This window comes from Schistocerca nitens, chromosome 3 (assembly GCF_023898315.1).
Source record: "Schistocerca nitens isolate TAMUIC-IGC-003100 chromosome 3, iqSchNite1.1, whole genome shotgun sequence".
Lineage (NCBI taxonomy): Eukaryota > Metazoa > Arthropoda > Insecta > Orthoptera > Acrididae > Schistocerca > Schistocerca nitens.
In genome coordinates, this window is record NC_064616.1 from 473,072,847 (window position 1) to 473,098,434 (window position 25,588).

At 41.3% G+C, this 25,588-nt stretch overlaps 1 protein-coding gene across 1 annotated transcript in view; it reads left to right on the forward strand.

Moving 5' to 3' along the window:
• The first annotated feature begins 492 nt into the window (after positions 1 to 492).
• Positions 493 to 25,588, forward strand: part of LOC126249282 (uncharacterized) — a 136,141-nt gene continuing 111,045 nt past the window's right edge. Inside the window, exon 1 of the mRNA XM_049950936.1 lies at positions 493 to 721. Coding sequence (XP_049806893.1) covers positions 493 to 721 — 229 coding nt within the window. The remainder of the gene's footprint in view (positions 722 to 25,588) is intronic.

Genomic DNA, 25,588 nt, shown 5'->3' on the forward strand with positions numbered 1-25,588 from the left:
AACCTATGTATCAGGACATGCTGCATTGTTGCTAAATTTATTCAAGATGGCGGCTATGACGTCATCCAAGATGGTGGCATGTAGACTTGGCAACAGCGCATGACGTCATCCAATATGGCGGCTTTTGGCGGGAAAATAGGTCAATTGTGCTACGTCCACTAACCTAACCTCAAGAAGAAATGGCGGGAAGTTTGAATTTTGGCGGGAAAATAGTCCAATTGTGCTACCTCCACTAACCCAACCTTCTGAAAAAATGGCAGGAAGTTTGAATTCCAACAGGATAATGCATGCAAAGACTGTACTTGTCTTTATTATTATTATTGATTATCATTCATTAACATTCATTATCATTTATTAACATTCATTTTCATTCATTGTCATTCATTATCATTCACTATCATTGATTATCATTTATTATCATTCATTATCATTTATTATTATAGGCCTACCTCTACTAGAAAATTCCGCCAAACTTATATTTATGTTACAGGTATGTCACACGGCATTGCCCGTGTTCCGCGAGCGGCGGTTGCAGGTGCGGGGCTCGAGGGTGGGCGAAGACCCGCCCCACCTTGCATCGCACCGATCACCGCAGCTCGACAGGCCGCGGCGGCGGCGGCGGCCCGAACTATCTGGCGTCCATGGGCGTCCCAACAAGCGGGTAGCAGCACTGCCAGGGGTCCCTCACAGCGGTCACCACGTGTGCGCGAAGCTGCAGCTGGCAAGATCGCCGAACCTCTGCCCGGCTGCTCACACTGGCCACCTACAGCCGCCGCAAGGGGAGCAGTCGCCACCGCCGCTTCCCCTCCCGAAGCTGACTGCCCACGACACCGCCAGCGCAAGGTTCGTGTACCCACACGCATACCCCTCCCATTAAATGATGATGACGCACCATCGCCAACACCGTCATCCACCGGCTGGACCCCCACTATCATTAGCAATAATAGTATTAGTGATCATCTTGTGTGGCTAGTGGAAGTTCTCTAACCCGCCCTTTTAGTGAAGTAGATCGGGTCGGTGACACCATACCTCAGTTGCAGTACTCGGCGATTGCCGACGCCTTCGAAGAGCGAATCTCGGTCACTCGCATAGAAAACCCGGCAGGGGGGTACCGCGATCCTGTTGGATTTTTAAACGCATGCCTCCCTGTCCTGGAAACCGAGCTCCTCAGGGTAGTCGATAATCCGCGTTATCCCGCCGTTAAGTGCAGTGCAGTGCTCTGCATTGAGTTATCGCACCCCCCCCCCCCAAAGTTCTGTCTGGTCAGGAAGAGACCAACAATCATTATCTTCTGGGGGATAATGGCGTGATAACGCGGAGCACATCGATCGCCGAGTGGTTTCGTAAATCCACCTTGAGTGTCATATTGGGCCGCTTTTCCGAGGTGGAAGTCAAAGGCTCAGCTAAGGCACTCAGCAGAATTCTACACCTGGACATCCATATACATGTCCACGATCCGTTAAATGGAGAGTCTAGCTATATCAAGCTCCCTAAAGATGTAGCTAATAAACAAGCGTGCATTAACGTGCAAAATACAAAATATCACGCTTGTTTTGCATGGTCAATCCTGGCTTGCGAGAGAAACTACAATTATAGAGATTGCCCTTATCGTCCAGGTACATACAAAGTCAGTGATATTAACACATATTATAACTTTGATGGTATTGAGTTCCCCGTCAAGACCCAGGACATACCTAAATTCGAGGCACAAAATACCGATATATCGGTACACGTTTATGGCCTGGAGAAGAAGAAAAGCAAGTCAGACGAACAAGACAAGCATGTCGTAGTCGGCCCCCTCCATTTCTCAAAATTTGCCGGTGAGCGTGAGCAGCATGTAAATATGCTTCTCTTTTCTGAAGGTGACATGTAAATATGCTTCTCTTTTCTGAAGGTGACAATTATCACTATGTCTGGATCAAGGACATGTCCCGACTCCTTTCTGACTGATTGTCGTGTAAAACATATTTGTTTAAGGTGTCTCAATTATTTCTCCTCTGAATAGTTATTAGATACGCATCTAGTAGACTGTACTTCCAAGGATGCGGTACGTGTTATTATGCCCACGGAGGAAAACAAATTCATAAAGTTTAGGAATGCTCACCACCAGGAGCGGTGTCCGTTTGTTGTTTACGCCGACTTTGAGTGCCTCCTCGCTCCTGTGACCCGCTGTGAAGGCGATCCTACGACCTCCAACACCACCTTTACAGAAAAATACGTACCTTATGCCACAGCGTACCAAATTGTATCGTCATATGACATCAACCTTAACCGATACAAATCTTACGTCGGCGATAATCCATCGATTTGGTTGCTCCCTGAGCTTGAAAAATTTTCACTGGAAGTTGATAAGCTATACAGCGGCAACGTTCCAATGACCAAATCGAAGGAGAATGAAGATTTGTGTAACAAAGCCACCGAGTGTCATATTTGTGGGCTGCCGTTGGACAGAAAACTGGAAACTCCTCATAGGGACCACTGTCATCTTACAGGGAAATTCCGTGGCGCTGCTCACAATGCGTGCAATTTGAAGTACCAATTACCTAGGCACATACCAGTTTTCTTTCATAATTTAAGTGGGTATGATGCTCATTTTCTAGTTGAGCACTTGACCGATTTCGGTTTGGAGAAGGATCAGGTGAGTGTCCTACCTGAGAGCGTCGAGATGTATATATCATTCTCCAAACGAATGACGTCAAGAATTATGCTGCGCTTCCTCGATACACTACGTTTTATGCAGGCACCTTTACAGAAACTTGTTGAAACTCTATCTCCGGCGGATATGCATATCACTCGAGCTGCGTTTCCCGACGAGGAAAAGTTTCAACTTGTGACTAGGAAAGGGGTTTTTCCATACGGGTATGTGAGTTGTATGGCCAAACTCGACGAAACTAGGCTACCCGACATAACTGCATTCTCCAGAAACCTGACAGGCGACACAATAACGAATGCAGAGTATGAGCATGCCGTGAATGTTTGGCGGGAATTCAACATTTCTAATTTAGGAGAGTACGCACGTCTTTATATGGAAACAGACGTGCGCTTGCTTGCGGACGTTTTCGAGAAGTTCCGGAGTCTGTGTATGACAACATATTCTCTGGACCCTGCCTTTTATTACACGGCACCGGGGTTGTCTTGGGACGCGATGCTCAAGAAAACGAAGTGCAGTATCGAATTATTGACCGATCCTGACATGCTTCTTTTCTTTGAGCGAGGAATCCGTGGGGGGGCTGCCAATGTATTCATAGACACGCGAAAACAAGTAACCCACGGATGGGTGACAGGTTTAACGCATCCCTTGATTCAAGTTATATAATGTATCTAGATGTGAATAACTTATACGGACATGCTATGAAGGAATGTCTGCCTATTCGCGAGTTTCGCTGGCTGTCCGAAGACGAATGTAAGGGATTAGGTGGAAAAGTCACGGGGGTATGGCCGCCGATTTTGATGTAGGGTATGTTGTGGAGGCAGAACTGACATATCCTATTAGTTTGCATGACGCGCATGCCGATTTGCCGCTGTGTCCAGAGCAACTAGTTCCGCGAGGAGGTTCCACACCGAAACTGATGACAACGCTGGGGGGCAAACAGAGGTACATCATTCACTATCTTAACCTCCAGCAATGCCTCAGCTTGGGTATGGAGCTGGTTAAAATCACCCGGGCCATCTCCTTCAAGCAGTCCCCCTGGTTGAAGGAGTATATTGATATGAATACAAGACAGAGAACTTCTGCGTCGTGTGACTTTGAGAAAGATTTTTATAAATTAATGAATAATTCAATTTTTGGAAAAACTATGGAGAATTTGAGTGAACGACGTGAAATTTTTATTAGAACGCAATTGGATGGGCATTATGGCGTACGAAAATGCATTGCCAGACCAAATTTTAAACGGGTCACTATTTTCAATAACAATTTTGTTGCTGTGGAGATGGCTAAAACTGCAGTAGAATTTACTAAACCTATCTATGTGGGGATGTGCATACTAGACCTATCCAAACTCCACATGTACCGCTTTCATTATGAGTTTGCGAAAACTCATTTCGTAGATCCTAAATTACTTTATATGGATACAGATAGTTTCATCTATTGGGTGAAGAACTGCGATCCATATGAAGTAATTAGGTACCACGCCAATGAATTCGACACGTCTTCTTATGCGGCCGATAATCCTTATGGTATTGTTCCGCAAAATAAGAGGGTTATCGGTCTCATGACAGACGAGACGAATGGATTGCCGATTGTGGAGTTTGTAGGTCTTCGGTCCAAGATGTATGCATATCGCACATTGGAAGGTCCCACTCAGAGACGGGCTAAGGGGGTACGACGGATGGCATCACGAGCTCTGTCTATCGAAGACTATTTGCAGTGCCTACGTGGTGGTGTTCACGGTGCTGAGCTGCAGCCGCCGCATATTGTCCGGCAAACTAGTATTCAATCGATAGCGCACGAGGTGAACACTGTGATGCAGTTTAAAATCGATCTGTCGCCTCATGACGATAAAAGGGTCATCTGTGATGACGGCACTGAAACACGCCCGTACTCACACTACTCACTTGTAGCGAGAGAAGGGGTGGAGGACTCTGATTGAGAGAGAGAGAGAGAGAGAGAGAGAGAGAGAGACGGCGAGGGTGTCTGCAGAGTAGTAGTATGGCCCTTTTATCATAGTTTAAATACTGAATGAGAGTGTTTTGTAGTGTGTATCAGCTTGCGTACTTCCGTGTATGTCTGAGTGTGTGTGAATGTGTGTGAGCCTGTGTTAAGTGTGCATGTGTGTAAATATTATTTATTCTATAAAAAATCATAAAAAACAGAAGAAACGAAACTAATCCCATTTATAAAAAAAGTCTTTATATATATTTGTATATTTTTTTCGCCGCTATTACTAGTCAATGGCTATATGACTGAAAGCAGATAAAAATTTTACACCTCTTATAATCAAATAGAAGAAGACGAAAATACAATTTTCGCAGTTCGTATCTTCTTTGATCTTAGTAGTAGTTGTAAGTTTCACCTGCCGCTAGCCATCCAGTCAGAACCAGTTTTTTTAAAAATGTGAGTTCCTCCAATTAAATTCTTTATATGTACTTGACTGTGCAAAAAAAAAAAAAAAAAAAAAAAAAACTTTATACCGAGAAATGTGTGTTCACCTGCTTGTTGTAGTGGAAAATGTCTAGAGCCACTTACGTCAATGAAATATAGTTTAAATTGCTAGTGGAAAATGTTTTAGAGCCACTATCTTGAACTAAAAATACGTTTGCCCTCAGTTAGAAAAGTGCTTCCGGTGGAACTTCACTAGAGATATTATCTACATTGTAAGATAATATAATTACGTTCTAGTACCTCTGCTTTATATATATATATATATATATATATATATATATATATATATATATATATATATATATATATATAAAGCAGAGGTACTAGAACGTAATTATATTATCTTACAAGGTAGATAATATCTCTAGTGAAGTTCCACCGGAAGCACTTTTCTAACTGAGGGCAAACGTATTTTTAGTTCAAGATAGTGGCTCTAAAACATATGAAAGTTCTGATCTTTTACATTATTCATAAATATATAAGCACTATATATATATATATATATATATATATATATATATATATATATATATATTTAGTGCTTATATATTTGTGAATAATGTAAAAGATCAGAACTTTCATATTTTTACTTGAAGACAAATAATGTATCTGTAAACTCATATAATGTGAAAAAAGTGAATCATTTTACTGTAAACTGATATGTCGCAAACAAAATCTGAATTGAATAATAAATTCAATTACTTTATTGTAAAAAAGAAAATGCCCCGAGTTTGTTATTATTTGACCCTCCATATACGTTGCACTGGCACAAAGAGAAAAAAAAATGGCTCTGAGCACTATGGGATTTAACTTCTGTGGTCATCAGTCCCCTAGAACCTAGAACTACTTAAACCTAACTAACCTAAGGACATCACAAACATCCATGCCCGAGGCAGGATTCGAACCTGCGACCGTAGCGGTCGCGCGGTTCCGGACTGAGCGCCTAGAGCCGCTAGACCACCGCGGCCGGCGGCACAGAGAGAGAACTATAAGATTTTTACTGATTTAAAGACAGAGGTGAAATCTGAATGATGCGTGCTGGACTTAGTCCGCCAGTCACAAACAGACCCCGCCACTCTCTTTGTGGTCCTGTCACTTTAAACGGCGGGCATCTGGCGAAGCCGACCCTAGCACTCTCTCTTTCAGGTCATGTCACTTTCAACGGTTGACTCATCGCCGCGCCTGCGAGGTGGAAGCAGGTAAACTGTCTCTGACAGCTCCAGTGGAATGCGCTTCACGAACAGTATCACCAATAAACATACTTTTATGGAAGTAGGTGTCACAGAAAGAAAACAACAAGATTTCTTATGGAGAAAAATTTTTTTTATTTATTTGTGAGCCATTTTAAAAGTAATTTTACATTTTCAGATGCTGACACAAAACTATTTTTTTCTTCTTCACACGTTCGCTGTCTAAGTTGATGGGTAGATGGACAATCGTAGTATTCCAGGGTCTGGATAGCCGCATATTTGAAGATTCGACGCAGCCAGATACTCTTCTCATCGCCTTTAACGCAGATTACTGTCTCCTTGTGATCAAATACTCTCAGCAATTGCAGCAAATGTTTATAAGATATGCCAGGGGCGTCCCACTTAATCCCATGATACACTCCTGGAAATGGAAAAAAGAACACATTGACACCGGTGTGTCAGACCCACCATACTTGCTCCGGACACTGCGAGAGGGCTGTACAAGCAATGATCACACGCACGGCACAGCGGACACACCAGGAACCGCGGTGTTGGCCGTCGAATGGCGCTAGCTGCGCAGCATTTGTGCACCGCCGCCGTCAGTGTCAGCCAGTTTGCCGTGGCATACGGAGCTCCATCGCAGTCTTTAACACTGGTAGCATGCCGCGACAGCGTGGACGTGAACCGTATGTGCAGTTGACGGACTTTGAGCGAGGGCGTATAGTGGGCATGCGGGAGGCCGGTTGGACGTACCGCCGAATTGCTCAACACGTGGGGCGTGAGGTCTCCACAGTACATCGATGTTGTCGCCAGTGGTCGGCGGAAGGTGCACGTGCCCGTCGACCTGGGACCGGACCGCAGCGACGCACGGATGCACGCCAAGACCGTAGGATCCTACGCAGTGCCTTAGGGGACCGCACCGCCACTTCCCAGCAAATTAGGGACACTGTTGCTCCTGGGGTATCGGCGAGGACCATTCGCAACCGTCTCCATGAAGCTGGGCTACGGTCCCGCACACCGTTAGGCCGTCTTCCGCTCACGCCCCAACATCGTGCAGCCCGCCTCCAGTGGTGTCGCGACAGGCGTGAATGGAGGGACGAATGGAGACGTGTCGTCTTCAGCGATGAGAGTCGCTTCTGCCTTGGTGCCAATGATGGTCGTATGCGTGTTTGGCGCCGTGCAGCTGAGCGCCACAATCAGGACTGCATACGACCGAGGCACATAGGGCCAACACCCGGCATCATGGTGTGGGGAGCGATCTCCTACACTGGCCGTACACCACTGGTGATCGTCGAGGGGACACTGAATAGTGCACGGTACATCCAAACCGTCATCGAACCCATCGTTCTACGATTCCTAGATCGGCAAGGGAACTTGCTGTTCCAACAGGACAATGCACGTCCGCATGTATCCCGTGCCACCCAACGTGCTCTAGAAGGTGTACGTCAACTACCCTGGCCAGCAAGATCTCCGGATCTGTCCCCCATTGAGCATGTTTGGGACTGGATGAAGCGTCGTCTCACGCGGTCTGCACGTCCAGCACGAACGCTGGTCCAACTGAGGCGCCAGGTGGAAATGGCATGGCAAGCCGTTCCACAGGACTACATCCAGCATCTCTACGATCGTCTCCATGGGAGAATAGCAGCCTGCATTGCTGCGAAAGGTGGATATACACTGTACTAGTGCCGACATTGTGCATGCTCTGTTGCCTGTGTCTATGTGCCTGTGGTTCTGTCAGTGTGATCATGTGATGTATCTGACCCCAGGAATGTGTCAATAAAGTTTCCCCTTCCTGGGACAATTAATTCACGGTGTTCTTATTTCAATTTCCAGGAGTGTAGAATCTTGTTAGCCACATCACGCTTCTGACTGTCTTATTGCAATTGACGTCTTTAAATGGTTTCGGTGATTCAACTCTTGATACAAGTGTTCCTATTACTCCATCACTTTGCGTGAATGCTATTAATGCACAGTCTTTAATTATGAAACGCCTGCACTCATCATAGTAAAATCCTTGAACGTCAGCTACGATCCTCACACCTTCAGGTAACATCGTGATCTACGCTAGAGCCAGCAGAGTGCGTATTAATTTATACAACTCGTTGCACTACACCAATGAGCGGACAGTAGTTAACGATACGATCATGCAAAACGAGAGCATATGCCGAAGTCTGATCAGGGAAGTTTGCTGAAGATTCAAATTCAATCCGTACATCTATAGGTCCTGATTTAATTATCTCATTCTGTTTTGAACAGCCAATCACGATTATTGGCGCTAGCTTCTTGAAACTCTGTGGGCTGAGTAGGCATCCTTCTATTTCAACACCTTCGTAGTAAGATGCTCGGAATCTCGCATACATGTCAAATGCCAGACTGTATACATTGCTGTCCCACTGTAGATGTAGATTCTCATATGGGTAGTATTCTGAATTCAAGTAGACTCTGGCGTTAGTTATCTTGCAGTGGTCAAATTCAGTTGAGTCCTTTGATACATTAGCACGCCTTTGAGTTTGAAATGCTAGTTTGATGAATCGAGGTGCTTCCAACTGCACTGATGTTTTAATAGCCCAAGTATGTGTGAACGCTATAGGTAGGACTGGATATTCAAAAAGCTCCCATGATCGGAAAGTTAGTGGTAGGTAGGTGCCAGCATTCAGCACTTTTAAGAGCTTCAAGCGCTCCTCGTCGGCAACGGTGATGTGAGGCATTATCCATGATATGATATTAATCTTGATTTGAACATTCTCTGCAGCTGTTTGAGAGAATGAATTCGCGTCACTTGCACTTATCGCCAAAATAAGTTCCTGTTTAGCGTTGATAATTATTCGCTGCATATCCTCAATATAACCCATAAGCATTTTTAGTGGCACATACGCGGTAAGCCGGCCGCTGGTGGCCGAGCGGTTCTGGCGCTACAGTCTGGAACCGCGCGACCGCTGCGGTCGCAGGTTCGAATCCTGCCTCGGGCATGGAAGTGTGTGATGTCCTTAGGTTAGTTAGGTTTAAGTAGTTCTAAGTTCTAGGGGACTTATGACCTCAGCAGTTGAGTCCCATAGTGCTCAGAGCCATTTGAACCATTTGAACCATACGCGGTAAATCGGCTTTGTCTACCCTCCCCATCCGCTGCATCTATGAACCACCCAGCATTTTCTAAACTGTTTGAATCAGAGGGTGAGGCTGAAACGTACGTCTTAAGGGCTGATGTAATGCGAACATTTCTAGTTCGGTCTGTTTCAATTCCGTTGAGTTCATAGCGTATCTCTTGAAACAGGAATGCTACGGCATTTCGAGTGAGCTTCGAGAGCGCTACGGCAGCCCTGTCATCTTTCTTAAATGTGTAGTCCAGATAGAGGAAGCTCTTGCTAGGCAGTGTTACCGCGTCCTGATGCTGGATAACAATCCTAATTTCATCATTTTTGTTAAATGTGCTTGAAGTGTAGGGTTTGTGTGAGTGGTATTCATGCCGAATAATTCTACTGACTGAGTTACGTTGAGCGACGTCATTCTGCGGCTTTAAACCTTCTGAAATGAGGAATTCGTAATTAAGGCGTGTTATCACCTTGCCCTTCCGCGTTGCACTAACGGGTTGTGAGCCTGGTGTGCTAGCTTTATACCTTATTCCCATCTCGCCTTAGATGCAGACGTACAATGATCTCTTCTCCTCTAAAGTTAACAAGCTGATTTATTCTGATCCACAATACGCAGTTCAAGATAGTCCAGTGTCTGAACAGTCACCGGGAGATATATAGCGTTTGTGGGGGCTTGAACTATTTTATACCCTGTGCCGACTGTAGGAAAGAATCCGTAAATTGAATGAATCAATTTATCGTTCAGGTATGAGTTTGTAGCAATATTACACTCAACGTGGATTGTACTCATTGGGAGTATATCTACAGCATGATCTGATGGGTAAAATTTACTTCCGTCCTTCACCAAAACACGATCCTTCGCAAAACCTAGCAGTGGACGAATTGAATGTCGCTGTGTAAAGTCGATCGTAGCACTCTCTGTCCGTATTTCAGATTTAAGGGTATTAATGTTTGCCCGTAGTTCAATACCTTTTTCTGACTGTTTTAAGAGTTCGTTTAAATCATCAATATTGTAGGCACCAGGTTGTATTTGTAGAATCTCCTTCCGGCCGTCAATTTCAAGATGTAGTTTATTGTTGCTCTGTGTAATATTTGGAATGCTGTTATTCGTCTCTAGACCAATCAGTGCAATACTCCAGTCCCCTGCACTTAAATCAATCGGCGGAAAGTAATTTGCGTATAATACTGATCTTCGCTCTTTTAAAGTCAGAGTGTACGACATTGCATCCAAACATCAAATGATGGTCATGTGTTCAATGACAGCTCTTTTACATATCGCGCACATGATCTGACGATGACGCATTCTAGAAGGGGTTCGCCGTCGCTGTGATGAGGAACATAGCGCCGAGATGACCACAGAGATATGTGTTTAAGTCCCGATATCGCCGGACATTGTAGAAGACGCGTCTTTTGCTGGTGAAGTAGCGTTGTAATTCTTCAGGCGGCTGTAAATCGCCGAATGAATCGAAATACTGAACTGTATTTCGACTTTTCTTAACATACGCAACCCAATGGGTCCCTGGACCACCAGCAACATCTAAATTTACAATTCCACACTCATTAGTCCGCCACATGGCCTTCGGTAATGTATTACGCATAAAGACGCCGCGGAATCCACGAATGTGAAGTTTTTGTTTAATAATTTTAACTAGATCTTTATTCGTGAGCGCTCGGTCGGGTAGGATAACTAACAGACTTTCTTTTTATTTATGAAGAGACCTAGTCCTTTCCTGTATGGTTTCAAGTAGAGACCTTTTCCGATAGCTGCTGCCTCCATAGCGCGATTATGTCTTCTGGCTTCCTCTAGTTGGGTTTGTGCATTCTGTGCGTTTTTGACCGTTTTGGCTTGAGCTGCGGCACCGCCTGTGAGTGAACCTATAGCGGACAGTGCTGCAAGGGCTGGAACGAGGAACGGGATAATTCCGCCCGAAGTCTTTGGTAGCGGTAGGACCCTAGGTGGTTTAATTGAAGTCGTGTTTTTCTTCTTGTTCCCACCATTGAACACACGTTTAGCTGCAGACATCGAGGTGTGAATACAGTTTTTCAAACAACCGGGTTTGTTGTTCTTCTTCCTGTTCTTCGCTCGCAAAGCTGTTCGCGCTGCTTTCATAATTCGTTTGAAATTCATCACACCCAAGCCCAACTTAATTTTTCCACGCATAGTTTTATCAGCCACGAATGCAGCAACGTGTTGACCTATTCCGAGATCTTTTCTTCGCCTTATTTGCTTGGCTTTATCTGCTAATATCCGGTCGGCGACGTGGCGTGCTGGGAGATCCTTATTTGCTGCGTATGCGAGGTCGTGCTCAAGGCAGGCTTCCTCTAGTAGGTTAATACCTTTATCGCCTCGTCCCAGGCGCTTCTGAAGCTTTGTTCCAGGTCCACAGAAGTTATTTCCGGGAATGTGCAATTCAACAGGCAACTTGTCGAGAACACCACCTCCACCTCTTATTATGATGTGCCTCCTATCGTGCATGGTACGCTACTGAGGAGATAGAGGTCTACTCTCCCCGTTATATACTAACATGTCAGCTTCGATCCAACTGTTTTCTGATGATGGAAATCCTAGCCATTTAACCAGTGCCCTATTCCCACGATGTCTTATCACCCGCTCGATGAGAAATACATCTGGTTCAGAACTCTTCTGCAATTCCTCCGTGTAAAAGCATCCTGCAATTTCTTCGCCCTTGCCGTCCTTTAAGATATATGTCCTAGGGTTGGTTCGCTGCACTTTGGACACTGTGAATATCTCAGCCGACCAATTTGGTGGGTACGATTTCTCGAACGCTGTCTTGTGTTTCGAAATACGTACTAAGTCACATTACTCTGTTTGCGAGGGTTGGGCATTTTAATCCCTAAATATACTGTGTCCATGAGTGAATTATCGCGTACATCGATAGGTCTCATTTTTATTGTACTATGTTTGGTTCGATTATACTTTGCAATTATCTGTGAGAGGATATCTACCCACTTGTACGAACCGCGAAGATTAAACTGCATCCATATTTGAGTTTTGATTGTTCTGTTCAACCGCTCGATGATACTAGCTTTAAGGTGGGTAAACGTGAAGTAGTGGTGTATGCCATACCGCGCCATCACAGTCTTGAAATGGTCATTGTAAAACTCCCCACCGTGATCGGTTTGAAGATTGGTCGGGCATCGATTCGTTCCTGTGTGCAACAGACGCTCAAACACCACAGCAATATCTCTACCAGTTTTCGTTTTCACAGGTAAAGCCCTGGCGAATTTAGAGTATGTATCAATAACCATTAAAATGTATTTCAATCCATTATTATGAGGTGAATATCGATTCATATCTACAAGATCAGCTTGCCAGAGGTCATCCAGCCCTTTAATCATGACATGTCTACGAGGGTATGTTTTGCGTTCTGGCATGTGCAGTTCTCGAACCACGGTTTCCGTACTTCTTCGATGATACCTCTCTCTCGAAGCTCTGAGATTATGGATACAATCTCATTCGAATGAACTGTATTGCCCGCAGCAGCCGAAGCCATCAACAGTCGAAGTCTGTCTATTAGTTCATCTGGGTCATCGTAATATATATACTGTGGGACTTGATTGCTCACTCCTTTATACTGAAAGTCTACACCCTCACCGACACTTTTAGTTTGCTCATTGAGTAAAGGTTGTATAATGGTAGTGTATTTAGAGTTTTCAGGCTTTTTCAGTGTTCCGTCGGGATTTTTGTACAGATCAGTCAAGTTAATTATTTCCCGATAGACTTTGCGATCATCGGTTGAGTATTTTAAGTTTTTTGATGGCCTTAGGAAGATTAGGTTCATTAGGCCAGGTGTTCTTTTAAACTCTGTATCCCCGACGCGTATTGTGCTATCGGATAAAGTTATGATTTGAGAGCCCAGCATATACGGTCTCGCCCTGCTGACACCAAATGTTCTATCTATCTTAACGGTCGGATACTGGTTGGTGAATTCTGCGATTGGGTCAATATTATGCAAAGCTATCTTGGTGATAGATTCGGTAACAGATTTAAAAGTTTCATTTAGTGTTTTCTCGCCATCTATATGCCCCAACTTCAGCAAACGTAATTTCTCTCGAACTGCTTTGTGCCCCTGAATGACTTTATGCTTTGTCGACATCTCGAAGGATACTAATCAGAGCTCTGAATATCACGTGGTTTTATATATGCTTTGTTGTACTTCTTCTTCTCCTTTTTTCCTACGACACCTTTTTCAATAACAACGGCCTCGGCTTCTATCACGCCCTCAATTGCACTAATTTTGTTCTCTATCCGGTTTTGGTTAATGGCAAGAAGTTTCTGGGTGTCCTTTAATTCCCTTGCAACTTTAACTAGTCTGGACTCAAGATTTTTAAATTTGATATCGGTGTACATTCGGGCACTCTGTCTCTGCACACCTAATCTCTTAGACGGAGCATCCGCCACGCGTGCGAATTTGTCCATGGTGAAGTGTTAACTGATGGGATAAGGTATTTTCGTACGTTTATATATGGAGAAAGTACTGGAAGTTCCGGCTACATCTACTGTCATTTAGTTTACGGGTTTTATCAATAACGAGAAAGCCGTATTGTGAGTGGTTCCAGCAATCAGCACATGTCTTTACAAATTCATTGTACGACATGTCGGTTCCTACGTGAGCATGGTAAATGTGCTTTAAATTGAGGTTGTCTTGTTTGAATGCTATAATGAGATTTGTGTTGTCCCTCGCCAGCTGTTTTGGGATCCTGGAATACGTTTGGCTCAGATAAAATACATCAACATCCATATGACGGCCAAAGCAGAAACATTTACGGATTTGATCTTGCTTTTCAACAGCGACATCGTCAAATATGAATGCTGTGTTAGGATTTACCTCTTCAGGTGGGGGGACGTCGTCGCTTTCACTGAAGGCTCTGTACGTTACACCGTCTACTCCATCTAATATTTTCTTCAGTAACTGGTACTTCGGCTGAAAGAGTGTTTTGGAGAAGACGAAAATGTGCTCGAAGTGGACTCCGTCTATGTGCGTTAACAGAGCCATTTGTCTTACCACAGCTGGATGGACCTACAATTATAGCTCGTGTGATGTCGGGAAGGAGTGGTCCATTCTTGTTGGTCTTCTGGTTTTGGTCATCATCACAGTACCAGTCACCTACAACAAAGCGCTTGAGGCGAGGGTGTTTCACCCAGCCCGCCATGATAACTACTGTGGTAGGTCAAGGTGTGGAATACGCTTTTATATGATTAAAAATATGTGTTTGTGTGTAGTCACTACAGCGCAGTCACCTTACCAACTGAGCTACAGCGGCTACACAATAGAATGAACTCGAGGTTGCATGGGGGCTTAATTAAAATAAAATGCAAATAATTTTAATTTTTTGTAGCTGTCTGTCCGATTACGAAGTCTCGTAAACGGTTGGCCCTGAGTAGTATTATCACGCTATCTGACTGCATAGAACAATAACAAAGAATGAAATGGAAATTTTCATTAACACAATTAATTAATTAAGTCCCCAGCAACTATAAAACCTACGAAACCAAAGCACAAGTATAACTGTTCTGTGTGTGGAAGTATGACTCAACGTACGCATCTGGCATGGTTCTTCTTCAACAACACAAGAAATTTTAAATATCATTTATACTGAATTAATTAAAGAGAATAGAAATACTACAATTGCGCAAGAAAACCAGGATTACACTCTAATCCAAGAACACACGCCAGATGCTTTGTTGACTGAACCTGTAATGACGCATTATTCAGGACATTGAAATAATGAGAAAGAAAAGAAAAGTAGTTTGTTACCTTAATTTATATTGATGAAAAGCACTCTAGACATTACAATCTCTCCACACCGACTCGCTACTATCACATCTCAACAAGAACTTTTCAGTATCACATCTCAGCAAGCACTCCATACTAGCACATCTCAACAAACACTCTCTGCTACGAGTTCTTAACAAGCACTGACTACCACGAGCTCTCCCCAAGCACTGCCCACTACGAGTTCTCAATAATCACTGCCAGTGGAGGCGGCAGAACAATACTCTCTAGCGCGATCTCTGGCGCTGTGGCTCAGTGTAGCCACCTTTCATATGCCCTTCCTCCACGGGCTAGAATTTGATGGTATTTTTTCCAGCATTGGTGGTGAAAATAGCACCAAATTCGTCAAAAAAATACAGACAAAAATAAAAGATAATATTAATGCGTAAATATCATATAACTAGATAAAATTTTGGCTTTGCACTGACCTTTCAATAACCTAATATATAGAATACAGTAAGCAATACAAATTCTTTCATACATGTGATTTTACATAACAGTTTACACAAGTATTATGTGGTTAAACAGTTCAATCAATAGCGTCAGCAATGACGAATATGTGCAGGTAAGAGTCTCATAACTTTTCACAAACAGTAATACACAAAAAATCAGTTTATACAAATATTCACATAAACGCTTTTGATTTAAAAAAAAAAAAAACTAGTTGATAGTTCCAGCAGTAGCACCCAGTAATGGTCAACAGGTGCAAATACCAACAAGTAACATTTTTTCAGTAGAAACAGTCCATCAGTGGCACCCAGTAATGTTGAATAGGTGCGTACACCAACAAGTAACACCATTTCAGTATAAGCAGTTCCATTAGTGGCACCAGCAATGTTGAACAGGTGCAGACACCCACAAGTAACACCATTTCAGTATAAGCAGTTCCATTAGTGGCACTAGCAATGTTGAACAGGTGCAGATATCAACAGGTGACATCTTTTCAGTAGAAGCAGTCCATCAGTGGCACCCAGCAATGCTGAGCAGGTGCAGACAGCAACAAGTGACATCATTTCAGTAGAAGCAGTCCATCAGTGGCACCCAGTAATGTTGAGCAGGTGCAGACAGCAACAAGTGACATCATTTCAGTAGAAGTAGTCCATCAGTGGCACCCAGCAAATGTAGAACAGATGCAGACAGCAAGAAGTAACATCATTTCAGTAGAAACAGATCTATTACTGGCACCCAGCAATGTTGAACAGGTGCAGACATCAACAGGTGACATCTTTTCAGTATAAGCAGTTCCATCAGTGGCACCCAGTAATGTTGAATAGGTGCAGACACCAACAAGTGACATCATTTCGGTAGAAGCAGTCCATCAGTGGCACCCAGTAATGTTGACCAGGTGCTGACCGCAGTCCATAAAATTCACTATCACTAATCACACTGTTCATCAGCAGAAATTAAACATGTCCTAGTGGCACCAATCATGTAGAAAAAGTGCAAATAACAGTCCATAATATTCCCTATCACTAATCAGTCAGTTAATCAAAGTTCATTAGCAGAAATTAAACATATCCTAGTGTCACACATCATGTTGAAAAGTGCAGCACCATCACTAATCAGACAGTTCAGGCATGAACAATAGTTTGAATACACATACAAATGCTTTTACACTAAACATACAAATCATAACAAACACACAAATGATATCAGATAATTGTCCTATTAACTATTACAATACACAAATAACAGTAAACCTATAATATTTATGGGTGTCAGTGCAAGCCACAACAAACAAGTAAAATAATATTTAGGAGATAGGTTGGGATCACTTCTCTGGGATTATAAAAGGAAAACACACAAAACACACTCACTCATCTTTCATCCACATTTAGTGCTACTGTGTAATTGAATAGTGTTAACTGTGTAAATGCAATTCTGTCAAAATTTTATGTTCATCATGTGTATCAAGTAGTAGTGGCAGCAATGTATAACAGTCAATAATAGTTAGTCAACGTCATAGTCATCATGTCAAGACCAATGTTTGCCAAGCCAGATCAAAATGTACGGTTGCTGAACAACTGTCAGTGACCCAAGATATGCAATTGCTTCCTCTCTCCAAAAAAAAAGTATATACTGCTTAGTGATTTAACAAAGTGTGTGTGTAGACAATCTTCCTGCTACTTTAGTGTTCTAGTCTGCCATCTTTATCCTCCTTGTTCCATATAGACCAACGAAAAAAAAAATATGCTCCTCACTTACTTCACCTCTTATCAACCAAAACTCCAATAATCATCAGCATCACATAATCTCAATACTTCAATAATACCTCTTCAATACGTCGATCATCAATATCATTTACCTTACCTCTTGTCCACGAAAACTCCAATAATCATCAACCTCACATAATCTCAATACCTCAATCATACCTCTTCAATACGTCGATATATATATAACCTCATTGCCAATATCATTTCACTTCCATAACAACTCTTTCCTCTAGTCAGTCTCCTCGAACAAGTGCAGACAAAATCCTAATGCAAACCTCAATTCATCATCTCATACAATCCGAAGACACAATGTCAACACACAACCTCTCGTGTAATCCATCTGATCCAAATCTGCTACTCATTATAAATTATAAGATACATTTTGTTTACCTTGTCCATCATTAAATAAAAGAAATGCGTACATGACCTCTAACAGCCTTTAGTTTGAATAACTTTCAGTAAGTAAGTGCGATTACGAAGTGTTAATGATCATAATATTTCACAGTGTGTACACCACTTCAAGAATTATGGCAAACAGAAGCAAACATGTGGAGTATTTCTTGTGTCAAGTGTCACTTCCTATTTCAATTACTCACGAAAAATGCAGTGTAATAACTGTCAATGGTCTAACCTAGTGTTGGTATGTCATGTCGTTAGCTTCCTTCCTATTAGCATAAATTTATACAGCTTCCATAAAACGTCCAGCTCATGTGACTTCTATGCAGTTTCTTGTACCAATGTCGTTCGTAGAATTATAGCAGTTCATTTTCTTATCTTAAAAATATCAGGCACTGAGCGTAAGCAAAACATGGAATAGCGAGTAAGTATACCAGTAGAGAACAGAATGTCAAGAAGTGGATGCAGCACAATCCCTACAACGAGGCTCTGCCAAGCAAACAATCTATAATTAATACCATAGTGTGACCTAAACTCTATGTTCATACACAGTATATCAGCATTTCTACATACCAAATTAAAGAGTAGTTATGACAACAAACAGAAATGTGTTAATACGCAATCCATACGCAAAGCAGCAAATATGTATCTTACATAATAAACAGGCCATTATTATCATATCAGCATAAGCAATAAATGTTCATACGTAATCTTAATAAGTAAACATGAAGGCGCAAGCAGATAAAATACAAAGTATAACTTACATACATATCAGCACAACTAATCAGGTGACAATTATAATTTAAATAAATAAACACAGCAGGCACATAATAAAAAAATATGACATCAGTGAAAAGGCAGTGCAGCCAAGCGATGCACAATATACGCAAGTAATAACACTGTTCATTAATAAAACATTGTCAAAATCAGTAAATGTACGCAAGCACGTCGCTTCACAAGTAAATTCATAGAACATAAAATTTAGCACAAAGTATAAATCACGTAATCGCGAGCAGCAAATTACGTCCTAAGTACGTACCTAAGTGGAAATATGTTACCTGAAAAATAAACTCAATTAATCGTTACCTTTTTGGTTTTTTACTTCTTTTTTTTTTGAAATTACATTCTTCCTGAAATTTTCTCCATAGCAAGTCCTCTTAACGTCGGACACACACAGAATTTACCTGAAGGTCTTAAATATTTTATACATCCGTATCCTGAAAAATACTGAACGTTAATAACATAATTTATAAAGTCACCATAGCTTTATACAGAATTTATTCGGAGAATTTAGACTGTGTATTTGATTACGGCTGTCAGTGCATTCGCACTGAGCGCTCGATCAGCTGTAGACGCGTGACGTAGGAAGTAATTGTTTGCGGTCAACGACTGCCTTGTGCGGCGCGCAGACTTCACTGTTGCTTTGAGTACCTGCCGCCGCCGGAACACGGCGCGGTATCCTTGTATTCTCTGCATGTTTACGTGTAACTGTTGGTTTCTCAAAAGTATGTCATTCCACAAAAATTTTTACGTTCGATATATGATGTATTCCCTTAGAGCGCCGAGATTTAAGAGTTTCTACTTCAACAGTATTATCATGAATGATTTTGCGAACCCTATATGGACCGTTATAAAGCAGAAAAAATTTGCGACATAAGCCTTTTCCTTTATGAGACAAACGATGAGACTTAATTAACACCTTTTGACCAACTGACAAAATTTTTAAACGACCAAGACGTTTAGCTGATTTCTCTCTTCTAGCAGCCGCAGATGCAATATTTCGTAGAGCCAGGTTGACAGCTTCAGAATGCCGCAGTTTCTGTGAAGGCGGAGAAGGTACGATTTCAGAAATGCGATTTGTTGGTACTTTATTTTTTAATATCAGTATAGGCGGTAAAGAAGTTGAGTCATTAGGGAGTTCGTTCAGAATGTTTTGAAAAATATGAAGATACTGTTCCCAAGTTCTGTGATTCTGATGACAATAAAGACGGCACAATTTATTGATTTCCTTCATCCATCTCTCTGAAGCATTAGATTGAGGGTGAAAAAGTGAAATAAAAATTGGTTTAATCTTACGACGCCGTAGAGTACGAAGCCAAATTTTAGAGCGAAACTGTGATCCATTATCTGATATGACCTTATCAACATGACCAACTTCTTTAAGAAAATGTTTGATGAAAGCATTAGATACTGAACCAGCTGTTGCTTTGCGTAAAGGTGTAAAACACACATATTTTGATGTCAATTCCACTGCTACGAAAATGTACGCAAAACCATTAGTAGAACGAACCACTGGACCGAACAAATCGACTGCAGCCATGTCCTTTAATTTCGCTGGAATGATAGGAAACAACGGTGCTCTGTGAGAAATTGTTGGCGGCTTAGCCTTTTGACATAATTTGCATTTGGCAAGAACAGATCGAATACGTTTTTCCATGTTACTGAAGTAGCAATTTTCTCGTAATTTATGAAAGCATTTTCTGGGACCAAAGTGCGCATAACTGAAATGTGTGTACCAAATCAATTTATTGACCCACTCATCAGGAATACAAACTAACCAAACAGAGTTGTCGACCGATTTCCGTTTAAAAAGAATGTCATTGCGAACTAAATAATGCTGTCTAATCGCTACGCTTTCCTTTCTCCTCCACTTCTCCTTAATGTCCTTCCAGATTGGATCCTTATTTTGCTCCTTAGCGATGTCCTGGAGCGAAGACGAAATAAAATTCTCAAACGCAACACCTTGAATGTACATCAAACAATAATGGTTTTCTTTGCAGTCCTCTTCAGCACTTTGTTTCAAACCCATAGGTGCACGTGATAAAGCATCAGCAACAATATTTGAAGATCCCTGTATGTAAACAATACTAAAATCAAATTCCTGTAGGTACAACGCCCATCGTGACGATCTGCCATGAGTTAATTTTGTCGACATGAGAAATTCCACAGCTCGATGATCAGTGTAAACCTTAGTATGTCTACCGAACAAAAATGTGCGAAATTTTGTGAAAGCCCAAACAACAGCCAAAGCTTCAAGTTCCGTAATCGAATAATTCTTTTCGGATTTAGAGAGAACACGACTTCCAAATGCAATAGTCTTCTGTACTACAACGCCGTTTTCTTCTATCTCTTGAAATAAATGTGCACCTAGGCCTTTGTATGATGAGTCCGTCGCCAAACAAAAATCTTTAGATAAATCCGGATGTGAAAGAAGTGGAGCAGCAACTAAAGCATCACGAAGTTGTTCAAATTCTGACTGAGCTTCCTCATCCCAACACCAATTAGAATTTTTTCCAGATAGTTCACATAAACGAGGTGTGGCCAAATTGTCCAATCTAACAAAGCGTCTAAGAAAATTACAGACACCAAGGAAACTACGAACATCACGTTTTGTAGTAGGAACAGCATAATTACGAATTGCGTCTAGCTTTTCTGGATCTGTAGAAATAATGTGACCGAGAAATTTCACCTGTGAACGACCAAATTCAGATTTTTCCAAGTTCACTGTAATGCCAACTCTTGCAAAAATACGTAATAATGAATCCAAAATTTTGTTGTGCTCGCTCCAAGAACGTTTAGCAATAAGAATGTCGTCAACATAAGAAGTAATATTGTCACGAAGATAAACAGGTAAAATTTCATTTAAACTGCGAATAAATGCTGCCGAAGATACAGTAAGTCCAAACGGTAATTTCCGAAACTGGTAACAGTTACCAAAGGCTAAAAATGCAGTGTATTTTCTACAATCAGGGTGGAGTTCTATTTGCCAAAAACTTGCGCGCATATCAATCGTGGATAAAACTTTAATTCCATGGAAATGTTGAAGAAGTTCATCTAAATTTTGTGGACGGTCAGTTTCAGGAATGATGATATTATTTATCTGTCTGGAATCCAGAACCAAACGAATTGACCCATCCTTTTTAAGAACAACGTGTAATGGGCTAGTATAAGGACTGACTGCAGGCTCAATAATGCCCTGATCTAACATGTATTGAAGTTCATTCTTAACCTTGTCTCTGTAAGCCAAAGGAATAGCGTACGTTTTCCCCCGAAAGGGTGTGTGTTCTTTTACTTTAAATAAATATTGTAAGCCTTGTATAGTTCCTGTGTGATGACTAAATACTGTAGCATGTGAAGTCAAAATGTGGTGCAGCTCTTCTCTTGCAACGTCATCTGGCACTTCAGCTTTCTTAACCTTTTCATTAATTAATTCTTCGCTATTAATTATATCCTCCATCGCGTCCCTGTATCTATTGTCATTGTCATGAATAAACACACTGTCGTCATAATGCTCAACGAAAACATCAGAAGTAAGAAACCTTAAACATTTTGTATCTGATTCAGATCTTGCTAAACACTCGAAAAATTTCAAACATTTCGGCATTCCGGCAACAGTCAAATTCACACTTCCTTCTTTAAAGTTCAAAATTGCCTTATGTGTGTTAAGAAACTCCATACCTAATATAATCTGTGTACTGAGTAATGGAACAATAATAAAATTAGCAGACAATTCGTATCCTTGACAAATGAAATTTAGGTTGGTCTGTTGTTTAACTTCCACACCTTTTCCAGAAATCGCTCCTCGAATTGTAGTTTTAGAAATAGGTAACACAGGACAGGCAATAGTTGTTTCACATATACGAAAAACTGATTCACTAATGACGTTCAATGGGCTCCCAGAATCTAAAACTGCAGTGAACTTATTCTTACCCACACATACTTCAATAACAGGATGTAAAAATGCGTCTACATTATTTTCCTTTTCGCCTAGCAAAATGTCTCTCATATCTTCCAGGCGTACGTAGTGTAAAGTTGTAGTGTCATTACTTTCTGAACCGTCTATATTGCTGCCAGAAGCCGAAGCTGCAAGTCATGGTCGATTGTTTGCGTCACGTCTTTGATTATTCCCGTCATTTCGCGGATCAATTTCTACTATTTCCACTTGTCTCTCTGAATTTCTGTCACGCGGAGGATGCCAATTAGGTCCTTCCTGTCTGTTAGATGCAAATTCTTGGTTGTGTCTGTTATTAAAATTTCTGTTTTCCTGTCTGTCTGCATAACTACTTCTTGTATAATTTCGACTGTCACTTCTGAAATTATTGTTAGACCTACTACCCTGGTTATTTCTGTAGTAAGAGTTTCTATTATTGTATGAATAATTTCTGTCTTGATGATACCGATTACTGTTTCCGTATGATTGATCATTCCGGTAAGAATTACCGTTATTATAATTGTCTGTGTAATTTCTATTAGAACGTCTGTTATTGTCAAAAGGCTGGTATCTATTGTCCTGTCTGTTACGTCTGTCATTCTCAAAATTACCCATATAACGCCCGTTCCGATCACTATCCCTTTTCTCTGAAAATCTATCGTAATTACTGTTACTGAAAAAGTTACAAGAAGTCCCGTAGTCGTTGTCATACTCAAGTTCTTGTAACAAAGTCTTAAAAGTCTCAATGTCGTCTTTACATCTTCTAGCTAAAGCAATTTGTCTTATGGATTGTGGCAGCTTAGTTAAACAAATGCGAATTAATTCAGTCGGGCTATAAGGGTTGGAAAGGAACTGATTCTTTCGAATCATGTCTTCAAAATATTCCGCTGGCGTGCGGAACTCAGACTGTTTGAAATTACGCTGCATAATAAGACTGTGTTTGACTCTGTCTTGCGTGTTTTCGGACCAATATGCCGATAGAAATGCATGATAAAAATCATTCAGATTATTACAATCTCTAATGAGTGCGCGCATCCGCGTCGCCGGTTCATTTTCTAAATATCCACACATAAATTCCAGTTTGTGACTTAGTGGCCAATTTGGTGGGAGTGCATACATAAATTGATCTAACCATGCACATGGATGTATGTCATTCTTAGAATTGCGGAAGATCTTAAATTTCCGAACAGTCAAAAAGTGTTTATAGTCAAAGTTTTCGCCTCGTGGCGACAAAGACCTACCGCGTCTGCCCCAGTCCCAATGTTGATTATTGTCAAGTTCGCGCGCCTGGCGCTCCCTTGTTGCATCCCGTAAATGAAACAAATTATTTTCTTCAAACCCCTCCGCTAACTGTGATTCCAAATTTCTTTTGCTGTCCTTTCCTACGATTTCGCCTTCAATTTGTTTGACTTGCTTTCGTAATGCCTCAACTTCCCTTTTAACGCGTTCATTAAATTTTCCCTGATTTTCAACATGCTTACTTATGTTCTGGTACTCTTCGGTTTCTGCAAATGGTAATGGAGCTGTATCATCTGAATCTCTATCCCCATTTAAACTAAGACTTGTCAATTTATCTGAAATCTCCTCAACTCTTTCCGATAAGTCACCTATTTTTTCTTTCTGTTTACTTACGTCTTCCGTAAGTGTCGCGACTCGGGTTTCAGTATTGACACATTTGGTAGTTAACTGTTCATATTGTTGTGTTAGATTATTTATTCTGTCATTTGGTACGGATTCCTGGATTCTCTCAAATATTTCTTCCTTATCATGTGCACGTTGTAAATTTAACTCTGAAAATTTTTGTACTATCACGCGATCTCTTTCTTCCTGTTCTCTATCTTGTTCCCTTTGTCTAATCTCTACTGCAATTAATCTATTATTGTGAGAATTCAAAATAGGTTGTACTTCTTCTCTGATTTCTTTCTTTAATTCATCTTTCATGCTTTTGAAACATGTCCCTATTCGTGAATCTAACCGTGTTTCCAGTGTTCCCATATCAGTTTTTAATTCAGATCCCAAAGTTCCCATCTCGGTTTTGATTGTTCCTATTTGTGAGTCTAACCGTGTTTCCATTGTTCCCATTTGTGATCCCAGTGAGTCTAACCGTGTTTCCATTGTTCCCCTTTGTAAGTCTAACCGTGTTGTCACTGTTTTTAATTCAGATCCCAAATTTAATATTGCACCCATCAACTGCTCCATAATAGCCGGTTCGAAATTCTTTTCGCCCCTAACATTTCCCGCGAAACCAACTTCTTTCGCCATGGCTGTAAAGCTATCTGTGTTCGATACTATTTCAGAATCTTCTATCGTTAATCTCGTATTCTGTGAATTTTCTGATTGAGAAAAATTTTGAATTGGTTCCGGACTATTTTCCCGACTTATTAAATTATTTTCCACTTCATTATTCATGATACTGTTTTCCTCTGTTGGCGAGTTCGCCATGTTAACAATTTCGTCATTCTCACTATCCATCATTTTTGCCTTTTTCATCGATCGTGCAATCATTTACAAAACATACAAAACTCGTCACTATATGAAAATTACACACAATGACACTTTATCTCCAACAATACCATTCACACGAAATGTTTCCCTCAAACACGATTAATCGAACAATTGAAATAATTGCACTAATTGTCAAACCCGTAGACAAGACAACAGAAATGAAATTTTGCAAAAAAAATACCATTAGAAGAATGACAATTACCAAATCTACACATGCAAAATAGACTACAATTACTAAACTACAAATTACTACAACAATACTACTGTCTACTATTTTTACAATCAGAAGATTCCAAGGGACGATCCGAAACAGCGGTCGCCACGTGCATGGGGGCTTAATTAAAATAAAATGCAAATAATTTTAATTTTTTGTAGCTGTCTGTCCGATTACGAAGTCTCGTAAACGGTTGGCCCTGAGTAGTATTATCACGCTATCTGACTGCATAGAACAATAACAAAGAATGAAATGGAAATTTTCATTAACACAATTAATTAATTAAGTCCCCAGCAACTATAAAACCTACGAAACCAAAGCACAAGTATAACTGTTCTATGTGTGGAAGTATGACTCAACGTACGCAT